Raw genomic sequence first — 24329 nt, 5'->3', positions numbered from 1 at the left:
TAACAGAGAAGGAGGTTTTTCAAATAGAAATATCACTGGAATATTTTCAATTAGTCTTGAGTTTAAAAAAATAAAGGAGGTGGCTTTGTTTCAGAAAGGTCAGAATGCCACTCTGTTGTTACAGCTCCAAGGAGAATTCCATAGCAAGCCTGTGCTGGGCCAGGTTATGCCATGAGAAATCCCATTCTTTTGTATTTGTGGGTTGTAGGAAGAGGTACATTCAGTTCAAGAAAGGATGCACTGATGGTATCTCCTCCTTCATAAATCAAGGCAGAGTTGGGTACTTTCAACACCAACTGGCTGAGTCTGAGAGGCAAAGAGATGAAAGCCATTTAACAAAAACAGTAATCTGAAAATTAGTGAAGGGTTCTCCACTGAAAACAAATGCTGTAATATTGCAGAGACATCGAGGAGGAGGATCTGCTTATCCAGTGTGACACATTTGAGGAGTTCAAAATAGAGGATGATGAGGAATTATTAAGGATATGTGATGGCATAAACATGAATGATCATCATGAGGTCTTTTCATCTCTCTTCAACAAAGTAAGTTGCCCCTCACATGGGGTGCCCCTCACACAATGGCAAAGTTAATCCACTTTGCTGGGAGCCAGCCTGGCTGTGACAGAAGCTGCTCGGTCTTCCAGGTGAGCCGCTCTCCAGTCTCTGTCCAGCTGCTGTCCATCCTGCAGAGCCTGCTGCACCTGGAGCCCTCTCATCACTCCAGCCTCCTGCTCTGGGAGTCCTTGGATGCTGTAGTGAACAGAGCCCTTTTACTCGCCAATGACAGTAAGAGTGTCACATCCATCCAGCCTTGCTCACTCCTCTTGTTTCCCTTGTCAAATAAAGCCTTTCCCCAATGTGCAGGAAATAATCTGTGGGACTTGGTGAGAGCTGAACAGAAGTGAGACAAAGCTATACCTTTTGTTTAAGCCTCATCTATGTGGGTGGCCACATTTAGCAGTGGGCTTGGGATTCCCAGTCTTGTTTTAAATGGTTAATCCCTGAGCTTTGGCTCATGGGAGTCAGTGGGAATCTGTCCTCACTGGCATCCTGCCACTGGTGCTGGCCTGTCTTGCTGGCAGGCGTGCTATGGGAAGGAAATTGCCTAGAAGCCAAAAGTGTAGTTGTGTAAAGTGACACCAGGAAATGGACTCTCCATGGCTCCAGATTTACTGCTTGGTGAGGGTTAGAAAGGATGAACTGTGGGCCTTGTTCCCTTCCCTGACCCTGACTCCTTTCTCTAGTCCAAGGGAACACAGTTGAAGAAGTCATTGAGAGGCTGCTGTCTATCAAGAAACATCCCGGCAGGCAGAAGCGAGCTGAGCACCGCCTGTCTGGGAGCGCAGCTGGAGCTGCCCAGGCTGAGCCAGAGCCGTGTGCACGGGCAGCTCGGTGTGCAGTGGGGTCAGCAAACCCCACCAGGGCACCAGCAACCCCCTCAGGGCCACTGGACAACGAAAAGAAGATCTCATCCTGCCAGTTCACAGCCTGCTGTGCCCTGCCAGAGAAATCCAACCCTCCCTCCAACACTGCTCCCAACCCAGCACCTCCAGCCCCACCACTTCCACCCTCTGGCACAGCAGCCATGACCCCCACATCCCCCATGACAAATACACCTCCAGCCCCTCCACTCCCTGGCATCCCTCCCCCTCCACCCCCTCCTCCTCCTCCTCCACCATTGCCTGGCATGGGGGGCATCCCTCCTCCTCCACCTCCATTACCTGGCATGAGTGGTATCCCACCCCCTCCACCTCCACTGCCTGGCATGGTTGGTATCCCACCCCCTCCACCTCCACTGCCTGGTATGGGTGGCATCCCTCCCCCTCCACCTCCATTGCCTGGCATGGTTGGTATCCCTCCTCCTCCACCTCCATTGCCTGGGATGGGTGGCATCCCTCCTCCTCCACCTCCATTACCTGGCATGGGTGGCATCCCTCCCCCTCCACCCCTCCTTCCTGGCATGCCAGGAGATCACGTAGAAGCCGTGGTGGCCTCCCAGTACAGCTGCCCCCTGGGCTTGGGCAGGCCTCCCCACAAGACAGTGAAGACACCAACGCTGAGAATGAAGAAGCTGAACTGGCAGAAGCTGCCCTCCAATGTGGTGAGAGGTGGGTGCTTCTGGCATAAAGTCACTGCTGCTTTTGCTTCCCAGGGGAAGAAATACTATTTTAAAGTTTGTCAGATGTGGTTGACTCTGTTTAGATACAGAACTTCCCTGATTTCCTTTACTTTTGACCTACAGAGTCAAAGTAACATGAAAGTACTAATGTAATAGTAACTATTCCAACTGAATTAGTACTATGGAATAGCTTGTTTATAACTAAAATACTTTGAACTTAAAAGAAGAGAAAGGGATTGGAGTATTTTCCTAATCACTATGACGTGCCTTAGATCAGGCTCTGATCTGAGTTCCCCAGACTTTTATTGCCCAGCTCATCTATGCTTGTATCTGGGTATATTAAAGTCATGAGTAGGAGTGCATGTGAGGATCACATCACATATCTCTTGATTTTTGGGTTACATTTCCCTCTACTAGTGGATTCAAAGTGGAGCATGAAATGTGAGAAGAAGCTTGGAGAAGCTGTGTCAGCTTTGTCCTAGACAAGCAAGGCATCCACTGCATGAAAGTAGGCAGAGGTGAAATCTAAATAAGGCATGTCTTCAATCACAAGAGCAGTAAAATGTTGGGATTATTGCAGTAGAGGCTTCTACAGGCATGTTAGAGTGATGATTTTTTTTTTTAAGATATAAGAAATTGCAGTAGAAATTAATTCAAGCAGTCTTGTAGCCAGCATTATACAAGGAGACTTGAGTATAAAATGAAAAATGGAGAAGGACACAGTCAGAAAATGTTCAAGTTGTGCCCAGTCCCTCTGTTAGGATGCAGGGAAACAAAAATAATATCAACCAGGGGACTAGAAACAAAATGTCTGAGGTCCTTGTCAGGCTGATCCAGCTTTCCCACCATGGAGAACAGAGTTTTGCAGGGAGGGACAGGGCTGCACAGCCTCTGTATGCCCAGTGCTGCCTTCCCTACCAGGTTTCATTGCCCTTCAGCCCCTTTGGATCCCACCTGTGGCACTTGCCCCTCCTCAGTAATGACCATTTGTCCACTAATATGGATAAATATGTCATATTAAGAGAATAGTATGTCTCTTATTTTCATTCACATCCTGAAGAGTGTCCCTTGCTAGCAGCTCACCTTGTCCCAGGTGTCAGGAGCTTTCAGCTGTGCCTGCCGCCAGTCTGAACGCTTTTCCTTTCTTTCAGAGAGCCACTCCATGTGGGCTTCTGTGAGCAGCAGCAGTGAGGAGGTGATAGAGCCCAACTACAGCAGCATTGAGCAGCTGTTCTGCTTCCCACAGCCAACCCCCAAGGAGAAGACAGCAGCACCAGTGAAGGCAGAGCCGAAGGAGGTGAGGAGAGCCCCTCGTTTTTTCGAGTAAAGATCCCTGCAGACAGCTCGTCTAATATGAGATATCTTCTTTTTCTTTAATGAAGATCACATTTTTGGACTCCAAGAAAAGTCTCAATTTGAACATATTTTTGAAGCAATTTAAATGGTAAGATATGGCCAGTTTTCGTGACAGTTGACAGAACTTTGAGCAGGTTTTGCAGTATCTGGAAGGTCTTCACGAAATCTCTTCTAGGCAATGTGATTAGGTGATCCATGCTACTAAATCATCTGAACATTCCCCATTTTGTCCTACACTGTCTTTAAAATACTGAGTTTAGGGGTTTAATTATGTTTTTACATACAACTTCCCCATATGTTGGCAAAGGAGTTAGATCTCTATTTTACAGATAAAGTTGTGGCACAGACTCTTAGGGTGACACAGACTGTGAGACACACCTGGAGGTCAGATCCCTCCTCAAATCAGGGCCAATGGACAAATGAAGAGTTCCATTTTGTTTTAAGATAAAAAAAAAATACTCAGAAACAGGGTCTTAGTTGCAGGATTCCTCTCTATCCTTGAATCATTTGATCAGGGCCAGAAATAAGATTTGGGTCATAGCAGGGATCCAGGTCCTGATTCTAAGTTAATTGTGGGGAGATCCCTTTCCCTTTGGATTATTATGATTCTTTACTAGGGAAAGCACAGAGTGCTTGCACAGATAAATCTCTTGGTAGTGTGGGATAGTTGCAAAGTGGTCTTTGGTTGATGGCTAGCTCTGCTCCTTCTCCCTGCAGCTCCAATGAAGAGGTGACTGCCATGATCCAGAATGGGGACCGGACCAAGTTTGATGTTGAGGTTCTGAAGCAGTTGCTGAAGCTGCTGCCTGAAAAGCATGAGGTCAGGAGGAAAACACCACCCTTGGTTCACAGAGCTGAGCACATAGAGCAGCCCTGCAGTCTTGATTCTTTATTTCTCATTAGATAGAAAACCTGAAGGCCTTCAAAGAAGAGAAATCAAAGCTAGCAAATGCAGATCAGTTCTATCTTCTCCTCCTTCAGATTCCCAGGTAAGGTTTTTAGTCATAAACTTCAGCCCAATCTGTTTCTTGATTTGCCTCTGGGAAGTTTAAGTTTCTTTATAGGAGCCTCACAGACCAACACTGATGGATGTAACTGTTGGATTTCCCCTTCCACCTTGGAGCTATCCCTTTCTCTGTTACCCTTAGATGAAGGGCTCTTCCTGATCCAGCACATCCTCTCCCTCTGAACCAGCTGAAGCTGGCCCAGACTCAGGGTCAGGTCTGCCCAAGGATCTGCCCATAACTTGGTGAAAGGCAGTGCCAAATGCAGTGCCAAGAAGGGGAAACTCTTCTCTTTGCTGATCACAATGCACCAGCAGAATCCACATCCCTGCTGGTCCTCAGGGCCAGCAGCAGCCCCTCTCCTCCCTCCAAGGCCACACCAGTGGTTTGGTGTGGATGTGGTTGGCATGTTGTGGGGTGGCATGGGCTTGCTGGTGATGTGGGAAGGGGCTGCTCTGCTGGCTGGGATCCCAGTGCCTTTAGCTGAGATCCTTCTCCACCCTCAGCTACCAGCTGCGCATTGAGTGTATGCTGATCTGCGAAGAGACCACCGTCGTGCTGGACATGATTCAGCCCAAAGCTGAAGCCATCCACAGAGCCTGTGAAGGTAGGCATGACCTGAGCTTATTCCTGGCTCTGATTTAAGACAGGAAATTTTAACCCCCACAAAACTCCCCTGGAGCTCTGCAGTGTTACCTCCAAAACTCCCCTGGAGCTCTGCAGTATTACTACCCAAACCCCAAAGAACTCCTGTGTGGTCCATTCACTGGTTTGCTGCAAATGGGATGCAACTTTAGGTATCTCCACTGATGGTCAAAGCCTGTAACAGGACCAAAGATTATTTTCTGTCATCCTCATCCCACTTTTTCTGCAGCAGATGTATTCTCCTGAAACACTTTGAATGGTGAAGTGCTGGAAGTTCATCAGCCCTTTCAAAGGAGCTGAATTTAGACAGCAGAGCTGGCCCTGCTGCATCTAATTCATCCATCCAGCATTATTTCCCAAATTAAGAACTTCATAATACAGTAATTTTCTCTACTGCCAGAAAACTTCCCCGAAAAGCAGCTCTGCTTTAGTATTTCCCTGCCTAGAAATGGAACCAGAAGAAAAAGGTTGTTATTTTGGGTTATAAATTGCTGATGCTCCAATATGGTGAGTACACAGAAAGTTTATGCAATAGATTTTGGCTTCCTGTGGCAGAAACCTTTGGTCCCACTCCTCTGAGAGCAGTGTGCTCTTCTTGGCACTGTCAAGTGTTATCTGTCCTACAGGCCAGTTCCCCAACTCCTGCTGGGGGTTTCTCCAGCTGGCATTACAGCTGTTTGCTGGGATAAATCGAAGGTTCCCCCGAAGTGATTTCCCAGCAGCCCAGTTGTTCTTTTGGAGCTGTTCCTGCCTCAAAGCTGAGTGCTTCAGAAAGCACAGCACTGCAGCACCCTTTTGTAAGAGCAAGGACAGGGACTGCACTCTTCATGCCTGGTCAATAATCACCTCTACCATGAGAGACCAGGAAGAGGGTGAGCATGCCTGGTTTTAGCAGCTGGCAGGTGATCACAGTGCAGTCAGAACTGGCTTCACAGCACAGCTAAATGAAGTTGGCAAGATTCAATTTGCAGCCCAGTTACACCCTTGCCTACGCTGGGAAATTTGCAAGGAAGGCTGGATCTTGATTGGTGTTAGTGAGCAGGGTCCCACTGCAGGTTATTTGCCATTAGGAAATGAGAGACCAGATGTAAAGAAAGAAACATAAGTCAACAAAGACTTTGACAACCCATGGAACTGAATCAACATGAAATCATTTTCTCTGCTGGTTGGGCATTGGGCTGCAAAGACAAAATACCAGATTTTATTTAGTGGAATTCCCAATCCCATTTCCAGTTTAGGAAATGTTCTGGTGTAACAGAGGCTTTTGCTTAAAAGTCCCTTATGTTTTCCAGATCTTCTGACCAGTCATCGCCTGCCAGTCTTTTGTCAACTGATTCTCAAAGTTGGAAACTTCCTAAACTACGTAAGGACTTTTTTTGTCTTCTCCTTTCCCCATCACAGTCTGTGACTGATCTCCTTTAGGGTTGTAATTTGGATGGACACAGGAGTTACATGTGCTTTTTTTCTCTCTTGTAGGGAAGTCACACGGGTGATGCCGATGGGTTTAAAATCAGCACTTTACTCAAACTAACAGAAACCAAAGCCAACCAAACCCGCATTACCCTGCTCCACCACATTCTGGAGGTACCACTGCCAAGTCCTGCACATAGGGAAGAGGGGGGGTTTTATCACAGATGAAACATTTCTCCTGCTCTGCTGTTGGCTAATGCCACATGCTCATACTCACATCCTCGCTGGCAAACCCCAGAGTGTCACAAGTCAGGAGGATTTGAATCACTTGGTGACTGGTGGAGGCTGCTTGTGGGCACTACTCCTTATTTTAAGATTTGCTCTGCTTCCCTCCAGCATCTTTTCCCACAGTGTCTGCAACTTCCTTTCATATTTGTGCAATCTGCACATCAGCAGCTGCAAACCACAGAGCACAAATCTGTCCTGGCTCATCTGTACCCATTCAGCCTTTCTGCCTTTCCATGGACTTTCCCTTTTCCTCCAGACTGTGCTCAGGCTTTTCATGCTTCTCTCCAGGCCCCCATGGCTCTCCTATTCCCTGCAATGCTGTTTTTATCATTTTTTCTCCATGCTCTGCTCTGCCACCTCCATTCATCAATGTCCCTTGGTTTCAGTTACTCATGTTCAAGCCCCACTTTAGCTGGCAGTGGCTTCAGCAAGGACAGCTGTGAAAGTAAAGAATGCAAGACTCAAGGCCTTTTAATATCCTTCTGGGACTGTGGGAAGTGTCAGATTGCATCAAACCACAGTCCTGCCTCCCTCTATGCTCAAGAAGAGCTCTGCTTTGCTTTGAACTATGAGTATTTCTGAGGGTTCAGTACTCCTCTGTGTTTTTATAGCCAGGGGAAACGCCTTTCCTCTCTGAATGTGCAAGCTGCAGACAGTGGGGCAGTAGCAGAACACAGCACAGTCATCCTTCCTGGACACTTCTGTCCATGTGTCTTCCCCCCAGCTTCCCCTCGGCTCCTGCCACACACCAAATAACACTTCTTTCTCTCTTCCTCTTCAGGAAGTAGAAAACAGCCACAAGGACCTACTGGAACTGCCAAAGGATCTTGAATATGTTTCAAAAGCAGCAGGGTAAAATTGTGTGTCACTTCCTTTGAATTAAAAACAAAAATAAATCCCATGCACATCAACAATGTACCAGAAATTAGGACACACACAGCTGGTATAGAGATTAACAAGATGGCATCTTGCATAGTTTGAACTGAAAGATTTGGTTGATGAATGTTGAAAGCCCTTTAATATGTAATAATTCTACTACAGCTGGCAACACTTAGGACTGGAATTTGCAGAGCAGTCAGTTAAAGCTGCCTCCCAGACCTTTCTGAAGTGTGCACTGCCTTTGTGGCGGCAGGAGCTGGTGAGGGTCAGCTACCCAGACATTTCTGAAGTCCCTCCAGGCAGGGGAAGTGAGCTAATGCTGAGCATGGTGGGTGGAGAACAGCCTTTTGAAGGGGTGGGCTTTTTTTGGCACTCATCTACCCAATACACAGAACTGTAGGTAGGCCTGGCAGCCTTTCCATAAGTACTGTGGGGGGAAGCTGTTTTCCCTGAGCTTGGTCTGTATAGAGAGTTCAGAGCACAGGGTTCAGCTCAGGGAAGTGGTGGGAAACAAAGGGGTGACCAAAGCACCAGTTCAGACTTGTCCACTCCTTGCTCAGCTCAAGATGCTGGAGTGTCAGCTAATGGCAGGGTTCTGTGTGATTTCAGAATTAACCTTGACATTATACGCACCGAGTCCGGTACCAATTTAAAGAAGTTGCTGGAGCTTCAGCGGAAAGTCTTATCATCAAATGAGGATGTGAAACAGCAGTATGAGAAACCCATCCAGGTCAGTAACAGAGCTGCCTTGGATCTCTCCCATTACACACAGAGAGGTGCTGCATGGTACATCTGCAGCTCAGGAGCCTCATGAGAGGGGAGAAAATATTGCCACAAGACATGCTCTCAGATTTGGAAATAAGATGCAATGCTGTACAACCCAAATATGCAGTGGCCAGCTGCACCCCAAACTTAGATACTTTTGGGGAGGCCATTTCTTAGGATGCTGCCCCAACTGCTCTGTCCATGCTGCTGTGTGACTCCTCACTGTAAGAAAAAATGGTCACCTTCTGTGTGGATCACCAGAGTGAAGCCCTTTGCTTGCGATTAAGCTTTGCATGGACCTTTCCATGTCTTGCTCAAGCCAGACTGCCCTGTAAATTGGCACAGCACAGTTGCCAAGAGTGAAGACCATCTGCAAATCTTAATTTCTTCCCACCTGCTTTCCAAAAGCTGCAGTTAAAATCTGGGACACAGAGTCCTGCTCTAAGCTCTAATCCCTTCTCTGTGGGTGCACTTCACTCGTTGTCCTCTGGATGGTGTTTTGCAGTGTGCATTTAATGTCTTTCAGGACAGCATTGATGCCTCCAGAAAGCTGGAAGAAGAATTTGAAACCATTGAAAAGAAGAGAGAAGAACTTGCAAATTATCTCTGTGAAGATCCAAGCAAGCTGTCCTTAGAGGACATATTTAGCATCATGAAGACCTTCAGAGACCTCTTCATCCGAGCCCTGAAGGTTGGCACCTGCACACAGGATCCTGAGCATCCCTTCCTGGAAGATGGAAGCTGCTCCAATGGACAGGGGTGGGATGGGCACACCAATCCAGGGGGGAACCGGGTTACCGCCTCCTCCTTTTGGCACCTGGCATCAGGTCTCCCACTGAAGTGGTGTCTGACCCCTTCTCCACTACATCCTCATGGATGGAGGTTCTGGTGCTGCTGGGCCTGGCCCAAACACCAGGGATTTGTGATTTTGTTGCAACTTCAGCTGCAGAGCCAATCACAAAGATGCTTTTAGGCCAAGTGTGCAAGTTGTGGAGAAAGGGGCTTAAAAACTTCACCCCGTTGCTCCAACCTGAGCAAACAGGCTCAGAAGGGGGATATGTTGTAAAAAAGCCACCTTGTGGAAAAAACTGTGGCTTCAGTGTCTCCCACTTTCACCTCAGCTCAAGGTCAGGCAGGTGAGCACACTGCAGGTAGCTGTGTGAGGCAAAGCACCACTGCCACCTCCAGCTGGGACGTGGCAGAGTCCTGGCCAAGTCAGCAGTCCACCAGTCCTCTCTCACCATTTTTGGCCCTTATTCCCAATGCCCTTTTTAATTATTGCACAGGACAAAGCCAGAATTTCTCTTCCTTCATCTACAGATCTCCTTTCTCTTCATCAGCTTCTTTACCCCACTTTCTCATGCCATTGTTACCTCCCTGCAGGAAAACAAGGACAGAAAAGAGCAAGCTGCCAAAGCAGAGAAGAGGAAAAAACAGCTAGAAGAGGAAGAGGGCAAGAGACAGAAGGGAGAAAATGGAAAAGTCAGTGAGTATCTGAAATGGCTTCAAAAAATAGAGATGGAGCCATAGGGGCTCTTTGGTGGTCCTGCTTTAATGGACCAGTAGTGGTAATTTATTTTGTAGGTTTCTAGGTGCTGGCTGACTAAAGGCTTTTAGGTGTCTTACAGCCCTAGCTAAGAATTGACTTTCCACAGTTGCAGCTGGGCAGAGAAGTTAATTTTAGGTTTGCTGACTGAACAGCAAAGGAGAAAGAAAATAACCACAAATTAAATATTTCAGTTAACTTTTCCAGTTTCTAAACATAACTTTTGAATCCCAAATCTAAAAAGAAACATTTGACTTATCCACCATCCAAGGTCCTTGTATACACTTGAATAGTCTCTCTTCACCACAGTTGTCCCAAAAATCTTGCATATTGCTTAAATATGCCTTCTGCTGGATGAAAATGAAAGACTAAAAAAATGCAATTGGATGAAGCAGAGAGGAAAGAAAAATCAGAATTATTTTTCCTCCCAAAAAAAAAAGGTTCCCACCAACATTGATAACAAATGGAATATTTCACGGTCATGGGACAACCAGGGATGTGTCCAGGCAGAGCTGGTGCCAGGCTGTAGCACCAAGACTTGGGAGCAAATCCTTTGTGTTCAGCCAGGATGGGCTGCTGTGGGGTCATGGAGCAGAGCTGTGGGATTATGGGCACTGCTGTGGGGTCATGGAACAGAGCTGTGGGATTATGGGCACTGCTGTGGGATTGTGGAGCACTGCTGTGGGATCGTGGGCACTGCTGTGGGATCATGGAGCAGGGCTGTGGGATCATGGAACACTGCTATGGGATCATGGAGCACTGCTGTGGGATCATAGGGCACTGCTGTGGGATCATGGGCACTGCTGTGGGATCGTGGGCACTGCTGTGGGATCATGGAGCACTGCTGTGGGATCACGGGGCACTGCTGTGGGATTGTGGAGCACTGCTGTGGGATCATGGGCACTGTTGTGGGATCATGGAGCTGCTCCCAGGTCTGCTGTGGGTGCCTTGCTCCTGCCCAGTGGCTGCTTGTGCTCGGGCAGCAGGAGGCACCTCCAGCAGTGGCATCCCTGCAGCTCCTGCTGGCCTGTCTCAGGGACAGGGGTAACTCCCATCCCATCTCTCTCCCAGTCAGGAAGGGGCTGATGAAGCAGGAGGAGGTGTGTGTCATCGACGCCCTGCTCGCCGACATCAGGAAAGGCTTCACGCTGAGGAAGACAAAGAACAGACACGAGTCAGAGGCAGCTCCTAAACCCCTCTCTGCAGAGAGCCTGGAGGAGAGCCAGTCTGGTAAGGACACAGACCTGACTGTACCTGCAGCTCTTCATTCCCATCTGCCTCTGAGCCAAGCATGCACCAGTGAGAAGCCTTTGTGTTTGCATTTGGGGCATTTTATTTAAGGAGGTTTTGCAGCCAGTGCCAAGGAGAAGAGGAGCAGAGAACCTTGAGCTGTTGCTAGCCAGGTCTGTCCCAAAATTAGCAGGAATTTGGAGCAGCATGGGCCTGCATCTGTGTTGATAAACCCTCTGAGGTGCTTGACCCGTGTGTCAGCCATGGCACCATGCTGATGGGGCACTGCTGTTATCCCTGCATGCTGTCAAGTCTCAGTAGCACAGCGTGTTCCTGTCTTAGAGACTGCTGCATCCCATCTTAGTCTACACTTGGGAGACTGAAGAAACCCTTTAAAAAAAGCTAAGAAACCCTGTTTGCAGAAGTACCAAGCTTCTGAGGAGACAGCCTCATGGGTTTAGGTTTTCTTTGATCTCTTGACCTCAGTGTCAGTGCAGTTAGGCAAATCCAAGGACATTGGTCTGTCCATGGCTCTCCTAGGCCTGCTCTGCAAGGGCAGGTTAAGGCTGGCTAATGGGCAGCCTTGAAGTCCTCACGCACCAAGCCAGCAGTCCAGCCTGGTCCAGGACCTCGCAGGCAGGGTCTCTCTTCTGCTGTAGACTGTAAGGTTTCCTTGCAAGTCCTGGAGCCTCCATGGAAATCAGCCATTTTGTAGCAGAGACACATTAACACCTGCTGAAAACAAATCAGGGTCTTTGCTGAGCTGGAGCCTGCCGTCCAGCCAGGGTGACCACACAGATATAATGAGGGGAGGTACAGGGAGGATAAATTGGTGCTGCCGCTGCATTGGAGCTGCTGTAGGGTCAGAGCTCCCTCCACAGGCAGCTGCTGACCTGTAACCTCTGCAGGGTAGGTCCATCTTGGCTGATTCCTGGTGAAACTGCAGCTGTGGCTGATTGTGTGTTTTCTGTTTAAAGGACAAAGCAGGAAGGACCCACAAGCAGCAGGGAAGCAGATTGATGACAAGACTGAGCAAAACAAGGATGATCATCCCTCAGAAAGCACTCCTCCCTCAACCACTGCCCCGATGGAGACAGGTGGAGGTGTTACAAATGCTTCAGCTTCAGGCCAGGCATTATCTACAAACAGTGCTGGAGGAAGTCTGCCACTGGAGTCCCAGACCAAAAGCCCCTCAGAGACCGTGGTGGGAGCTGATGGAGCCACTCAGACCACGCTGGGCCCCGGGATGGAGCAGGCAAACAACGTGGAAAGCCTCCAGCCCAGCACAGAGAGAGGCTCCCTTGGCTTCTCTGTGGCTGACATAGGCTCAGGGATCAGCTTTGTGAGCAGCAGTTCAGCCCCTGCTCTGCCAGACCAACTCAGCTGGACTAACGGGGCCATGTCAGGAGGCCAGGACAAGGAGTGCCCAGCTGATGGCTCAGACAGTGCTCAGCCTGCCCCCTGCCATGAGGCTCAGCAGGCAGAGTCTAAAGAAATGACAAAGGAGAATGAAGATCCTGGTACAGACTCACTGTTGGACACCTCTCAAGACAAGTCCTTCTCAGAGGAGCCGGCCACTGACTCCTCTTGCTCAGCAACACTTCCCCCAGAGCAACCTCACAGTGACAGGGAAAAGCAGAGGCCATCAGGGAAAAGGAAGAAGAAGAAGAGGCACAGCAAAAGCTACTCAGGTAGGTTATTTTATAAATAGCTCTCAGGAGCTGACTTAAATGTGGGAACCTTCCTGATATATTTGTACACACCTGTTTCTTTCCACTTCAAGGCCCAGTGCCCCCTGCCCCTGGAGTCACACTGTTTTGTGCAGCTATTATATTTTTCAAACCTGAAAGTGCTTTAAAAAGAAAAACACAAGCATAGTTCATTCTAGTGACATGTATAAGTAGTTTATAAAGGAGTAATGATGAATCAATAATTCAAAAGCCCATTACAATATGCAGTAAAGATGGCAATAAGCACATCTGTCAAGTGGGCTAAAGACAGCTACAGGCACGGTTATGTGCAAACAAGAGCTCCATTAGACTCCAGAGCAGTGATTAAGAGCAGTTAATACTCAGTACTTAATCAGCAATCACCCCTCTGAACTACTTATAAACACATAAAAGCAGCAGAATCGATGCTGCCTTGGGCTTGTTTGGTTTTTCCTCTTATTGCAGCAGCACTTTTGGCTGACAGCCTGCCCCAGGGGTGCTTTAGGTGCTTCTAAACATCAGGCCCTCAAACCATCTCTGCAGAGGGAGGGGAAAGGTCAGTCACTGGAAAAGAGCATCTTGCTGGTGCTTCCACCAAGGATCCATCCTCCATTGGGCTGCCCTGCTGGGCTGGGAGGGAGCTCAGCTCCTGGAGCCACACAGGCCCCCCTCTCCTTAGCAAAATCTTCAGCCAGTCCCAAACCTGGGAAGAGTGTCCAGGTCCTTTAGATCCTGCCACCCTTGGGTGGGTACCTTAATCCCAAATTGGAGATGCCTCATAGGGAAGACAGATGGGTCTGTCAGCCTTTAAAACTTACAATATCCTTTCCAAAGCCTGTTTCCTGCAAGATCCTGAAGTCAAACAAATGGGCAGGAAAATGGGAAATACCAATAGGTATTGGTATATACCAATACTTGATTTTTTTCCCTTTCAAGGAGAAAGGAAAGGAGGGTTTGAATACCTATTGCTGAGAAAGACAGCATAGGTTGAGCAGCTACCACAGAGGGACTTACCCTTTTAATGCAGCATGCCCCAGGGTTGTGGTAATTTACATTTCTAAACATGCTACTGGTTAAAAACAAGCCACAAATGAGAAGTTACTTCCTGTAATGTTGGTTCTGAACTTGCTTCATCTGAGGAGCAGAAGCTGCAGCAATGGGAGCATCCCATGCTCCCAGGCCTGGCAATGCTTCCTGACACCTGAAATTAGGACTTCTGGCTTAAGAACTGACCCCAGCCTGCAAAAGCCACAGAGCTCCCTGGGCATCCAGGGATGGCATCAAGAGGGTTGGAACAGGATGATCTTTAAGGTCCCTTCCAACCCAAACCATTCAAAGATTCTGTGTTCTTAGGGACCTCTCTGCTACTAGACAGTGTTTTCATCATGAAAAGTTCCCTGTTGTTACCTTGGCCTTGCCATGATCAGATATATTTGGTGTCTCTCTTTTGTTCAAAAGCAGAGGTTGAGACTGATTCTGGAGATAATAAAACAAAAAAAGATTGTGTGGCACAATGAGGTATGTAAACTCACAAAGATTTTTTTTTTTGTGAACTAACCACAGCACTGGGACTTCACAGACCTAATCAGTATTCAGCATATCACCTGAGCTTTTTGTCTTTGTGTCTAATCACAAACACATGTGAAATGAATTTGTTACTCTGATTTTTACTCTCCAGGGTGTTGATCTTGTGTTGAGTGGAGTCAGTGCTGATCTCCACTCGACACAGGGTCACAGCCCACATGTTTGTCCTCTGTGTCAGCAGCAGCCAAACTGCTTCTCCCTGCAGATAATTAAAAGCCATTATTCTAACCAAACAATCAGACTTCATGTGATGAACAAAGTCCTTGCTTTGATCACATTATTTTCTCAAAAACTGTAAAAATGCAATTTCAGTACCTACCTCCAGCAAAGAACATTTGGTTTGCTTGTGGGTAGCCACTTTCTATAGCACTGTTTAAATATGGATATCTGGAAAAGGGAATAAAACACTGGACCCAGGGGCAAATACTAGCTGGGACAAGATACCAGATCCCACTCAAAGCTAAATTCAACTCCAGAGTTGCACACAAGTTCCCTGCATCCTTCACTGATGCTGGCAACATACAATTGCCCCTCAAAAGGAGTTTTAGGATGAGGCTTCCATTTGCAAAACTTCTCCTGTTTTTACAGCAAGTGGAAAGAAAAGCAAGAAAAATAAACAAGTGAAACCCCCACTGTACTGAAATTGCATAGTTACACATTGTCCTTTCCATGCTGATGAGCATCTCTTATGAACTAAATCAATATCATCAAATCTCTTTGTCTTGTTTCCTGAAAGGAATGTATTTATTGTCCAGCATCCCCAGTTCCCTGGGGCTGGGACCCAGCTGGGAGCCCTGCTCCTGCACAGACACAGGAGGAATCTGTGCAGGATTTCCCCACAGGGCTGCTTTTGTTCCTGCACCTGGAGCGTGACTGCTAGCAAGAGAAAATGGGATATACATTGGGTACAGTCCTCACTACTCCTGCCCTCCTTTTGGCCCTTTCCTTGCCACAGGAGTACATGAAGTGCAAGTAGCTCTGTTGGTTTAAAAATCCTAAGGAAGATTTCCTGCAGGAACAGAAAGTGTTAGCAATGGAGCATAGGGGAGAAGTACCAGGACCAGAACACATGCTGCATTGGAAGGGCAGCTGGAACCATGAGTTAAGCTTAACTCAAATTTTTTTTTAAGCATACAGGCTTGAAAAAAAGTCATGTTTGAAAAAAATGTATGAAACATAGTTTTGTTTTGTCCTGGGAAGACATAGAAATGCAGCACAGACAAATGCATGGGCATACAGGCAGAAGTATGAAGTCAGGCAGAAGTTTCACTGCATCCTTGGAATGCAGTGCCTGGCATTGCACCAGCAGAGCCTACCTGGGCTTTGATGCCAGGAGGGCAGCACTGAGCTGCACCTTGAAACCTGCACTTCTCTTTTTCCTCTTCTTCTCCTGTATGTCACACAGCAAGGGCAGCAGAAGCAAAAACCCATTTGCCTGTCTTAGTCTCCTGCAGAGAGCTTCCTCTCCCAAATGCAGCTCCTGTCTTGATGAGACAGATAAGACAGAACTTCTTGATAAGACACATTCAACAAGCCTGGAGTGTTAGCAATCAATACTTTTTCCTAGGATCTTCCACCTGATTTTTTTTTATTTATTTTCTGGTTTTTCCCAAGCATACATGGTCTGTTCAGGTCCCCTCTAGTTCTCTTTTGGTACAGGATATTTCTGTCTCTGGTGGATTTGCTGATATGGAAGTTAATGGGTCTCATGAAGCCACAGAAATCTTCTTCCTTCTTGTGCAAATCCAGCTGCAGGGATCAAGACTCAAACACCTTATGAGTTTTTAGAGCTTCCCTGACAGCAGCAGAGGGCAGGAACAGCCTGAGACTCTGTGATAATATTTCAGAGCACTCAAAGACTGCAATGAGCTCCTGAACTCTTGCCTCACTTTGACCATATCTTGTTATGCAGCAATTTCTGTAATAATGTCTTTAAATGTCAGCTCTCACATCTAAAGAGCTGTATTTCACATTATCTTCATGTTCTTGAAAGAAATGGTTTAGCTGTTTTTCCTCTGGAATCAAGGCACTGGTGGCCACACTGTTTGTGTGCACCTTGGTAACATCTCAGCTCATTTCCAGCCAAGTCCAGAAAGAGCTTAAAGAATCATTTTATAAAGGTGACAGTACAAGAGAGGAGACACTGTACAAACACCTGAAGTCAAGAGAGCTGCTCTTTGAGTGTACCTGCCTTAAACCCTAGAGAATTCCTAGAGACAAATGTTCATGTCTGTTTGTGCAGCTCCCCTTTTCCTCCCCTGTGTATGTCACTTGTGTCATTTGGAATGGTTAGGGGAGAGAAAAGCCTTGAAAGCTCAAGTCCATGAGCAACTGGGCTTTAGCAATTTCCCTGCTCACAAATCTACTTGATGTATTCCCTAGAAAATAAAAGGAAAGCCAAACCAGGAGTAGAGACCACAGCCTGGCAAGGAGGGAGGGAAAAGGCAGAACGGCAGCTGTGACATGCACATGGCACAGTGGCACATCAACCTGCAAAGACACAGAAGGGATTGAGATTCCATGTTTTCCTTTCATTCTTGAGGGACAGATGCTTCACCTTCCCTTCTCCAGACCCATATTGTCTGTGGGCAGTTTTTAAATAGACTGTGAGAATGTCATCAATCTAATGCTCATCTCCCTGCTAGCCCCCTTTGCCTCCATGTCTGCCTTCAGAAATGGTATTTGACTCAGTTATGGAGTGAGACAGGCTGCAGTGTGCTGCCCCATCCTTCTGACAGTCCTGCTCAATCCTCTAGATTTAGTTACCTCAGCAATTTAATACCTAGAAGGATATATGTTATTGAACTAAACTTAAAAGCAAAGTTGCCTAAATTCTGGAGTTTCAAGATTGGTTCTGGAAACATGAGGTTTTTATTAAGTCCATCAAACTACCTGTTTTTAGGTTATCTGAGGAACAGATGAAACTGATTTCCCTAGTAGCACCTCAAGCATTACATACACATGCATGCAAAACTACACCACTGTTATTCATAGTTGCAAATAATTTACATTTCCCTCTCTTCCTGCAGGTGTCATGGCAAGGCAGAAGGTATGAGAGAACCTCTCATGTGTCCCTGGAGTGCTGCCAGCTTCTGAGACTCCAGGTTCTGCATCAACGAAACGCCACCATGGACAACTTCTGCCCCGTGAAGACCCACAGCCTCTCCTCATGCAGCCTTTCACTCCCCTCCCAGGACCTAAAGAGCCTCCCCAGAGACCTTGGACCCCTCAGGCTGTGCCCTGGGCACCTGTGGGGACAGGGGATGGCTCTGTGCATAGTGGTGGTGGAAGGGTCAGACCTGTCACCCACTGTCCTGGAAGCCAAGGCTTTCAACCTGCTCTTGGGCCAAACTCCTCTTGAAGTGACAGCTGAGTGTGGCCCAAGAACAGACTGCAGTGGCTAGCCCTTGAAGAACTGTTAAAAACAGCAGTGCCTCAACTAAATTAAGGGTATAAATTAAGCAGTGGCTGTACCATCACAAGTGGAGGTGTGTTAAATCCCTCTTCTCCTTGCCCACTGATGACTTATATTGGACCAGGTCCAAGACCCAGATTAGACAAATGTATTTTCACTCTCAATCACTTAAAGCAAGGGAAATTGGTTATGGGGGGAAAAAGCAAGTAAAAGAAAATGTATTTTCTATTTTACTAAGCATATGGCCATATAAGCAGTGTCTGGTTCCTACATGATGCTTATGTGCAATTAAGTTGAAGTGCATCAGTAGTCTTAAGTAGTCTTGTCACACCTGCTGATGCAACCATCAATATTTGGAGAGCCAGGGCTCTGGTTTCTCTTACTAAAGCAAAAGGAAGAGGTTTTCCAGTGTTCTATTGGACACATTTTCATTTTATCCTGTAGTAAATCTCTGGGTTTGATTTCCATTGTCAGCTGCTTGTACTCGAGAGTCTGTGTCCAAGCTGCAGAACGTGTGGAATCATGTTACTTTGGCTTTAAAACTGGGACTGTGCAGTACTGTGTTTTCAAAATTCAGAGCTTTATTTCTCAAGTTTTGTAATAACACTGTATAATAATTTTGTACATAGCTGTCCATTTAAAATGATCTATGTTTGTTGAATCTATGGTGTGATATGTGCTGAAACATAAATCCAGTGGAAGAGCTGGGTACATTTCAGAACTGTTCATTTATATGGTAACTCACTGTGGCTAAACTAATGTGCAGGCTAAAGCTTATTTTGATCTGCTTAATAGGACTTGTAATGTCCTTGTAATACTGAAAACTTAGAAGTGAAACCAAGAATTAAATCACTGGTTTGCTTTAACCAAGGCACTATGAACATATTGAGAACTGGTTAACAGAAGGAGAGATGAGAACAGACACGTGGGCAGGATCAGTGCAGGAGACACTGCAGAGTAACACAGCCCTGTTGCAACAGAAAACCCATTCCTGCTGGCAGAATTCCCTGGAGAACCCCCAGCATTCCCTGGAGAGCCATGCACCCAGGTTTGATTTGCAGGACTGTCTCTATCACATCTACAGGCATCTCCCCTTTTGCCCCCTCTTTCCCAGTCTCAGAGCACATCACCCAAGCACCATATTTTTACTCCTCAGTCTAGCTCTGCTGCTCTCAGATTAGACTCCAAACTGCAAAAACCTGAGTATTAAAGACATTATTTCCAGCTCTGTGCAGCCCAGGCTGGCAGTGCACAGCCAGCGTCCTCCTCTCCACCCCACTGTTTGATCAATAGGAACATCATCATTTGGAGCTGCAGGAGTGGGGAGCAAACAGGTTCTCGGGGTGTTACCTAAGGTACCTTTCCTGTGAAACCCCACTGGCTGCTCACTCCAGATGCTACAGCATGTGTCCTCTTCTCCATCTGGGTCTTTCAGCTTCCCTCATTTCCACCCAGAGGGAGCAGCTCATTTCCACAGCCAGAGCTTTTATTACTCTGTGTGCTTACCTTGGCCTTAAAAGAGAGGGTTTTGGCATTATCTTTCCCCTGCTTTCAAGAGTTTACAAAGAAATGGGTTATTTTGAGCCACCAGAGGCTCTTTGTTCAATAGTCATCTGTAAATTATCTATTCAATCACATCCCTCAAGCACAACATTTATAATTTATTGCTCCAGAGCAGCTCTGCTTCCATTACCGTGATTATTTCAGAAGAAAAGAATCGGAGCAGGTCAAAGACTGAAATTCAACTGGGATATGCAGTTTTGTTCCATTTATGAGCTTGAAATAAAGCTCATGACCCCGAAGATTTTTCAGTGGTTGCAAGACCAAATTAATTGTTGGTGAAAAGAATATAATGGCCAACTCAACAGAGCTTTGGTCTTTTGAGTCAACCACAAGTACAGACCTCAAAATAGAATTCTTGTGGTGTATTACAGCAACTGCACATGGAGTCGGGTATGTAAACCAGGCTGTGACCACCACAAGCTTCTTGCTGCCAAATAAATGCATTTTCTGTAATTAAGCATTGGCTATATGATAAAATGAAAGTACAGGAGAAATCAGCAGAAGTCTTTTCCAAATATTCCACATCAAAAATCAGGTTTGTTTAATGAGATGGATTTTCAGGGTTAGTTTTTGGGGAGTTTTGGTGGGGCTTGTTTGGGTTTTTTTTTTCCCCAGGACTGAAAATATTTCAAAGTTTAGAATAAAAATAAATACTTGGTGAGTTTCCTTTCTCTGGTGGGAATGGGGAAGACCATAATTCACAAGAGTTCATCCATCAAAGTCCTATATTTTCCACATAGTATATAAAGCACCTAAGCACAATTGTCATACATGCAAGTAATTGTCATATATGCTTAGTAATAATTAGAAATTGTTTTGCTCTTCCAGTTCCCTCAGTACCCTTGTGTGTTGTCTTATAGTGCAAGAGTTCTATTACATTACATTGCAAGGGTTCCACATTGCTAGAGTTTTGTACCTCCTTGATACTTCTGGTAGGCAGCTCCTCTAGGCACTGACTCATCCTCACAGCAGCCAACCAATCCACTCTTTTATAACACTCTTCTTATTGGCTACAGGTGTGGCCTGGTAAAATCAGGCCTACTCCTAACCCTTAGTAATTGGCTCAGCTGCAACTCTTTAGGGGATAAGATTACTTTCTATACTACCTTTATTCACTTACATTCTATCCCCCTACACTTGGGTGAATCCCATCCAGCCCCGTGGATTTGTGAGTCTGATTGGTCCCCCTGGATTGTGTGGACTTATTCTGCTCTCTGTCCCTGAATGCCAGCTCAGGGGGCTGGTTGCCCTGAGGATAATTATTCTTACTGTTAAAGAGTGAGGCAAAGAAGGCAGCTTTTCTTCATCTGTGGTGATAATGTTTCCCTCCACATCCCACAAAGGATGGAGGTTTTCCTTGTCCCTCTTTTGTTGGGGGTATATTTACAAAAACACTTTTTATTACCTTTAACAGCAGTGGCCAGATTGAATTCTAGCTGAACTTCTGCCTTCCTAATTTTCTCTCTGCACAACATTTCACCATCCCTATAAATGTTCAAGAAACTACTTGATGTGACACTTAGGGCTGTGGTTTAATTGGCACAGAGGTGTTTGGTCAAATGTTGGACCTGATGATCTTGGAAGTCCCTCTCCATTGTTAATGATTCTGTGAAAAGAAGGAGAGATATAAGTGGAGCTATATCTAGTTCATGAGCACCACACAGCTTTGCACTCTCCTTGGAGCATGGCTGAAATCTCAAAGCTGTGCCTGGATCTCTTGGCTGTATTATTTGGTCCTCTCCTACATTCCATACAGCCATGGGGGCTGAGAAATACCTTCTGTTCCAGTTAGAAAGAGGCAGGATAAATTTAAATAAAAGAAAAAAAATGCATAAGCCTGTTTTAGGAAAATTAACCACTTTCCATTCCATCTAAATGTAAAGCCTGGATCTATGGCTTCATATTTCTGGTACACATTGATCAAACAAGTACAACATGCAAGCCTACCAATGCTGAACATCAGCACTGTAGGAACCCTGGCTCATTCTGTCATGAAATCCAGGTGAACATGTTAGACATTGGGTTATGTCCCCATGTCAATGTGGCTGAAAGCAAATACAGTCTTGAACCAGCTCCCTCAGAAACCACATTTTGTTTGGTCACCTCACAATCAAAACTGGGCAGGATATGATAAACAGCTTTCCCATTACTAGAAGTGTGACTACAGAGGGTTAAAAATGGGGCAATGATAGTGACAGGACCACTCGAGATGTTTGCAATTACTGCATGATGTCAATCTTACAAAATAACCACATGATTTGCAGGATTTGCAACAGAAATGAGGCCCATAGTAAAAAAAAATGTTTCCAATTCCTTAGTACAGAGCAGGTACTAGACCTTAAATACCAGGGGAGAATTTGATCACTGCAAGTTAATCAGCATATTCAGTCAGCTCTGTGAGTAACTCACCCCTTCATCCACGCTGTGCTAGCACTTAATTCACATTAGGAACTCTCTAATGCTCTCTTTGCTGCAGCATAAACAACTCGTGCAAGAGCTGTGTGTGACAATCCACACAGAGCCAGGTGTCTGCAGGAATTAGCAGGAGCCCTGTGCTTCCCTAATGGAGATTTTAGGCAGGCTCAGCTTGCATTACTCAAAGTCAGAAGACAAGAATCACCCTGTGGCAGTCAGCTCCTATCAAGTCAGTTTAGATACACTCCCAAGCCTGTCAAAGTGGGTTTTTTCTAAGATCAGCAGTCTTTGCTGATGACACCTGCATTATTATGGTCATGGTTGGTTTGCCCTGCTCAGGGCATGCAGAACCTGATGTGTTTGTCTGGCACTTATGTGCCTTCATACGGCATAATCTGCTGTAAGTTTAGTCATGAATTAGTGACAATTAATGACCAAATCCATCAGTCAGAATATGTGAAGAAAGAGAAGCAGAATCAGCACAAGCAAAAAGGGTAACAGGTCTATGAAATCGGGTCCTGTAATCCTTTGAAACCCACAACTTGATTTTGTAATCTAAATGAAACCTCAGCAGCCCACAGTTCCCAGGACTCATCCTTTCAGATCAACAGGTTTTTCTACACACTCTGCCATGTTTTGTACCTGCATTTGTTCAGATTTTCACAGCTCAGACAAAACCACAGCAGCGATGAAGATCCTCTGAAAGGGAGCTTGGACAAAACCACTTCCAGGGTCCTTTCCAAACAATGTTTTTATGATTCTCAGTTCAGCAAGAAGCAGATAGAAGTAGAAAAGTTAGGAGTAATAAGAATCCAGAAACACTTTCAGATGTGTGTGTTAATCCTCTTTGGTGAACCAGTGTTATACACAGAAGAACATGCCCCAGGGGTAGTGACTGCATTCACCATACCAACAGTCTACAAACCCATCCTGAATCACAGACAATGGTTTGTTTTTCTAAAACCTCCTGAATTGGAGAGACAACAACACAAGAAGGAGATTTTCTCCCTCCAAATATTTTCAACTGCTCTACCTTGCTAGAGGTCTAGAGGACAGAGAAGAGACCCTGATCTCCATACGGTGTGTTCTGTGACACAGCTGCCTGCCCAGCTCTGGGTGCAAACCACAGCATAGCTACATGTAGATCAAATGAGAAAACACAGCAATCTCTTCAAACCATGACCTATCTCAAACCTAGCAAATATCCAAAGATTAAAGCTATTATGTGTTGTCTTTAATCCCTTTAGCTGTACAAGGCCCAGTTGAAGTAACTGTTGACATTTCTTTCAGTTTTGAAGACTTCATCCCGATTCTCTACAAATTCTTCTGCTGATCCTATAACACATCTTCTCCCAGCCTTCTGCTTCTCAGAGTCTGTCCCCATACTCTACAGATGCCTTTCCATAGTTCCTTGGAGGGCCCCATCACTGCTGCAGGGCCCAGAGACCAGCAAAATTATCTTAGCAGCAGTGCCTCCCAACATCTGCCACCCACAGCTGCTGCTGCTGGCCCAGGCTCCTTGTGCAGCGCATCCCAGGGCTCCTGCCTTACCTCCAGCTGCCAAAAAGTGGAGCCAGCTCCCTGAGAGGAGTTTTCCATTAACTCCATCCCTGGGCAGAGTCCACAGGCTTTGAGCACACATACTTCACAGCCACATTCCTGCCAGCAGCAGGGGCAGTTACAGAGGGAAAAGTGAACGCTTTCACTTTGTTTCCAACTTTTTCCAACTGCTTCCGGTTTCCAACAGCTTCCAGCTTTTTGATAAGAGCAAATGGAGGCACAGCAGCAGCTGGATCATAGTGAGAGGTGGACTGCAAAGACTAAAGAGGGTTTTGACAGACAGAGCACTTAAATGAAATTTCAGCATTACTCATTTTTTGCCACTGGCTCCCCAGGAGGCTGTGGGCAAGCAGAGAGCCTGTGCCTCAGTTTCCCCATCTCTAAAATGGGGGTCAGGGCTTAATTTGAAACACTTTGACAAACATTGATGAAAAATACCACAACAGAAATATTGTTAGCAATGAGAAAAGGAAAATTCCCTTTTTCTCTTTACTGTTTGCAGCCATACTAGAATCAAAACAAAAGGAAGAGGGGAACATGCAAGGAATTACTATTCTCCAAAGGCCTCTCTGACCCTAGGTTGCAGAAATAACTTGAAAACCCCTAGGAATTTATCTGAAAGGAAAGGAGTGAATCTTACAGTGAGAAGATTGCTTGTGCAATAAAAGATTAAGATTTCTATTTTCTCCTGCTTCTTATTTTTATTCTTGTAAGAATCATAATCATCACTAATAAATTACACAAGTTGCAAAGTCAACAGTGAGGAATATTACACCAGGAGCATCTTAATGCAAGTCAGTGCCTGAATCCAAAGCAGAGCAAGCAGAGCCCATTGGGAGCT

General features: G+C 46.0%; 1 protein-coding gene across 5 annotated transcripts in view; it reads left to right on the top strand.

Moving 5' to 3' along the window:
* The window catches only part of LOC135448047 (inverted formin-2-like), a 41810-nt gene extending 22989 nt beyond the window's left edge, over positions 1–18821 (top strand). For 3 of the 5 annotated variants that reach the window (XM_064713457.1, XM_064713458.1, XM_064713461.1), the window contains 18 exons: positions 402–543; positions 645–786; positions 1245–2108; positions 3271–3416; positions 3502–3563; positions 4193–4295; positions 4379–4464; positions 4986–5086; positions 6417–6487; positions 6601–6708; positions 7604–7674; positions 8311–8431; positions 8993–9157; positions 9850–9952; positions 11084–11242; positions 12220–12933; positions 14410–14469; positions 17565–18821. In XM_064713457.1, the coding sequence (XP_064569527.1) occupies positions 402–543; positions 645–786; positions 1245–2108; positions 3271–3416; positions 3502–3563; positions 4193–4295; positions 4379–4464; positions 4986–5086; positions 6417–6487; positions 6601–6708; positions 7604–7674; positions 8311–8431; positions 8993–9157; positions 9850–9952; positions 11084–11242; positions 12220–12933; positions 14410–14468 (3217 nt within the window). In that variant the 3' untranslated portion in view covers position 14469; positions 17565–18821. The remainder of the gene's footprint in view (positions 1–401; positions 544–644; positions 787–1244; positions 2109–3270; positions 3417–3501; positions 3564–4192; positions 4296–4378; positions 4465–4985; positions 5087–6416; positions 6488–6600; positions 6709–7603; positions 7675–8310; positions 8432–8992; positions 9158–9849; positions 9953–11083; positions 11243–12219; positions 12934–14409; positions 14470–17564) is intronic. The other 2 variants (XM_064713459.1, XM_064713460.1) reach the window with 2 other exon arrangements.
* The last annotated feature ends 5508 nt before the right edge of the window (positions 18822–24329 follow it).

Source organism: Zonotrichia leucophrys, chromosome 5, assembly GCF_028769735.1.
Source record: "Zonotrichia leucophrys gambelii isolate GWCS_2022_RI chromosome 5, RI_Zleu_2.0, whole genome shotgun sequence".
NCBI classification, from domain to species: Eukaryota; Metazoa; Chordata; class Aves; order Passeriformes; family Passerellidae; genus Zonotrichia; species Zonotrichia leucophrys.
Note: the sequence above shows the minus strand (reverse complement) of the source record. Positions and strands in the feature narration are given on the sequence as shown.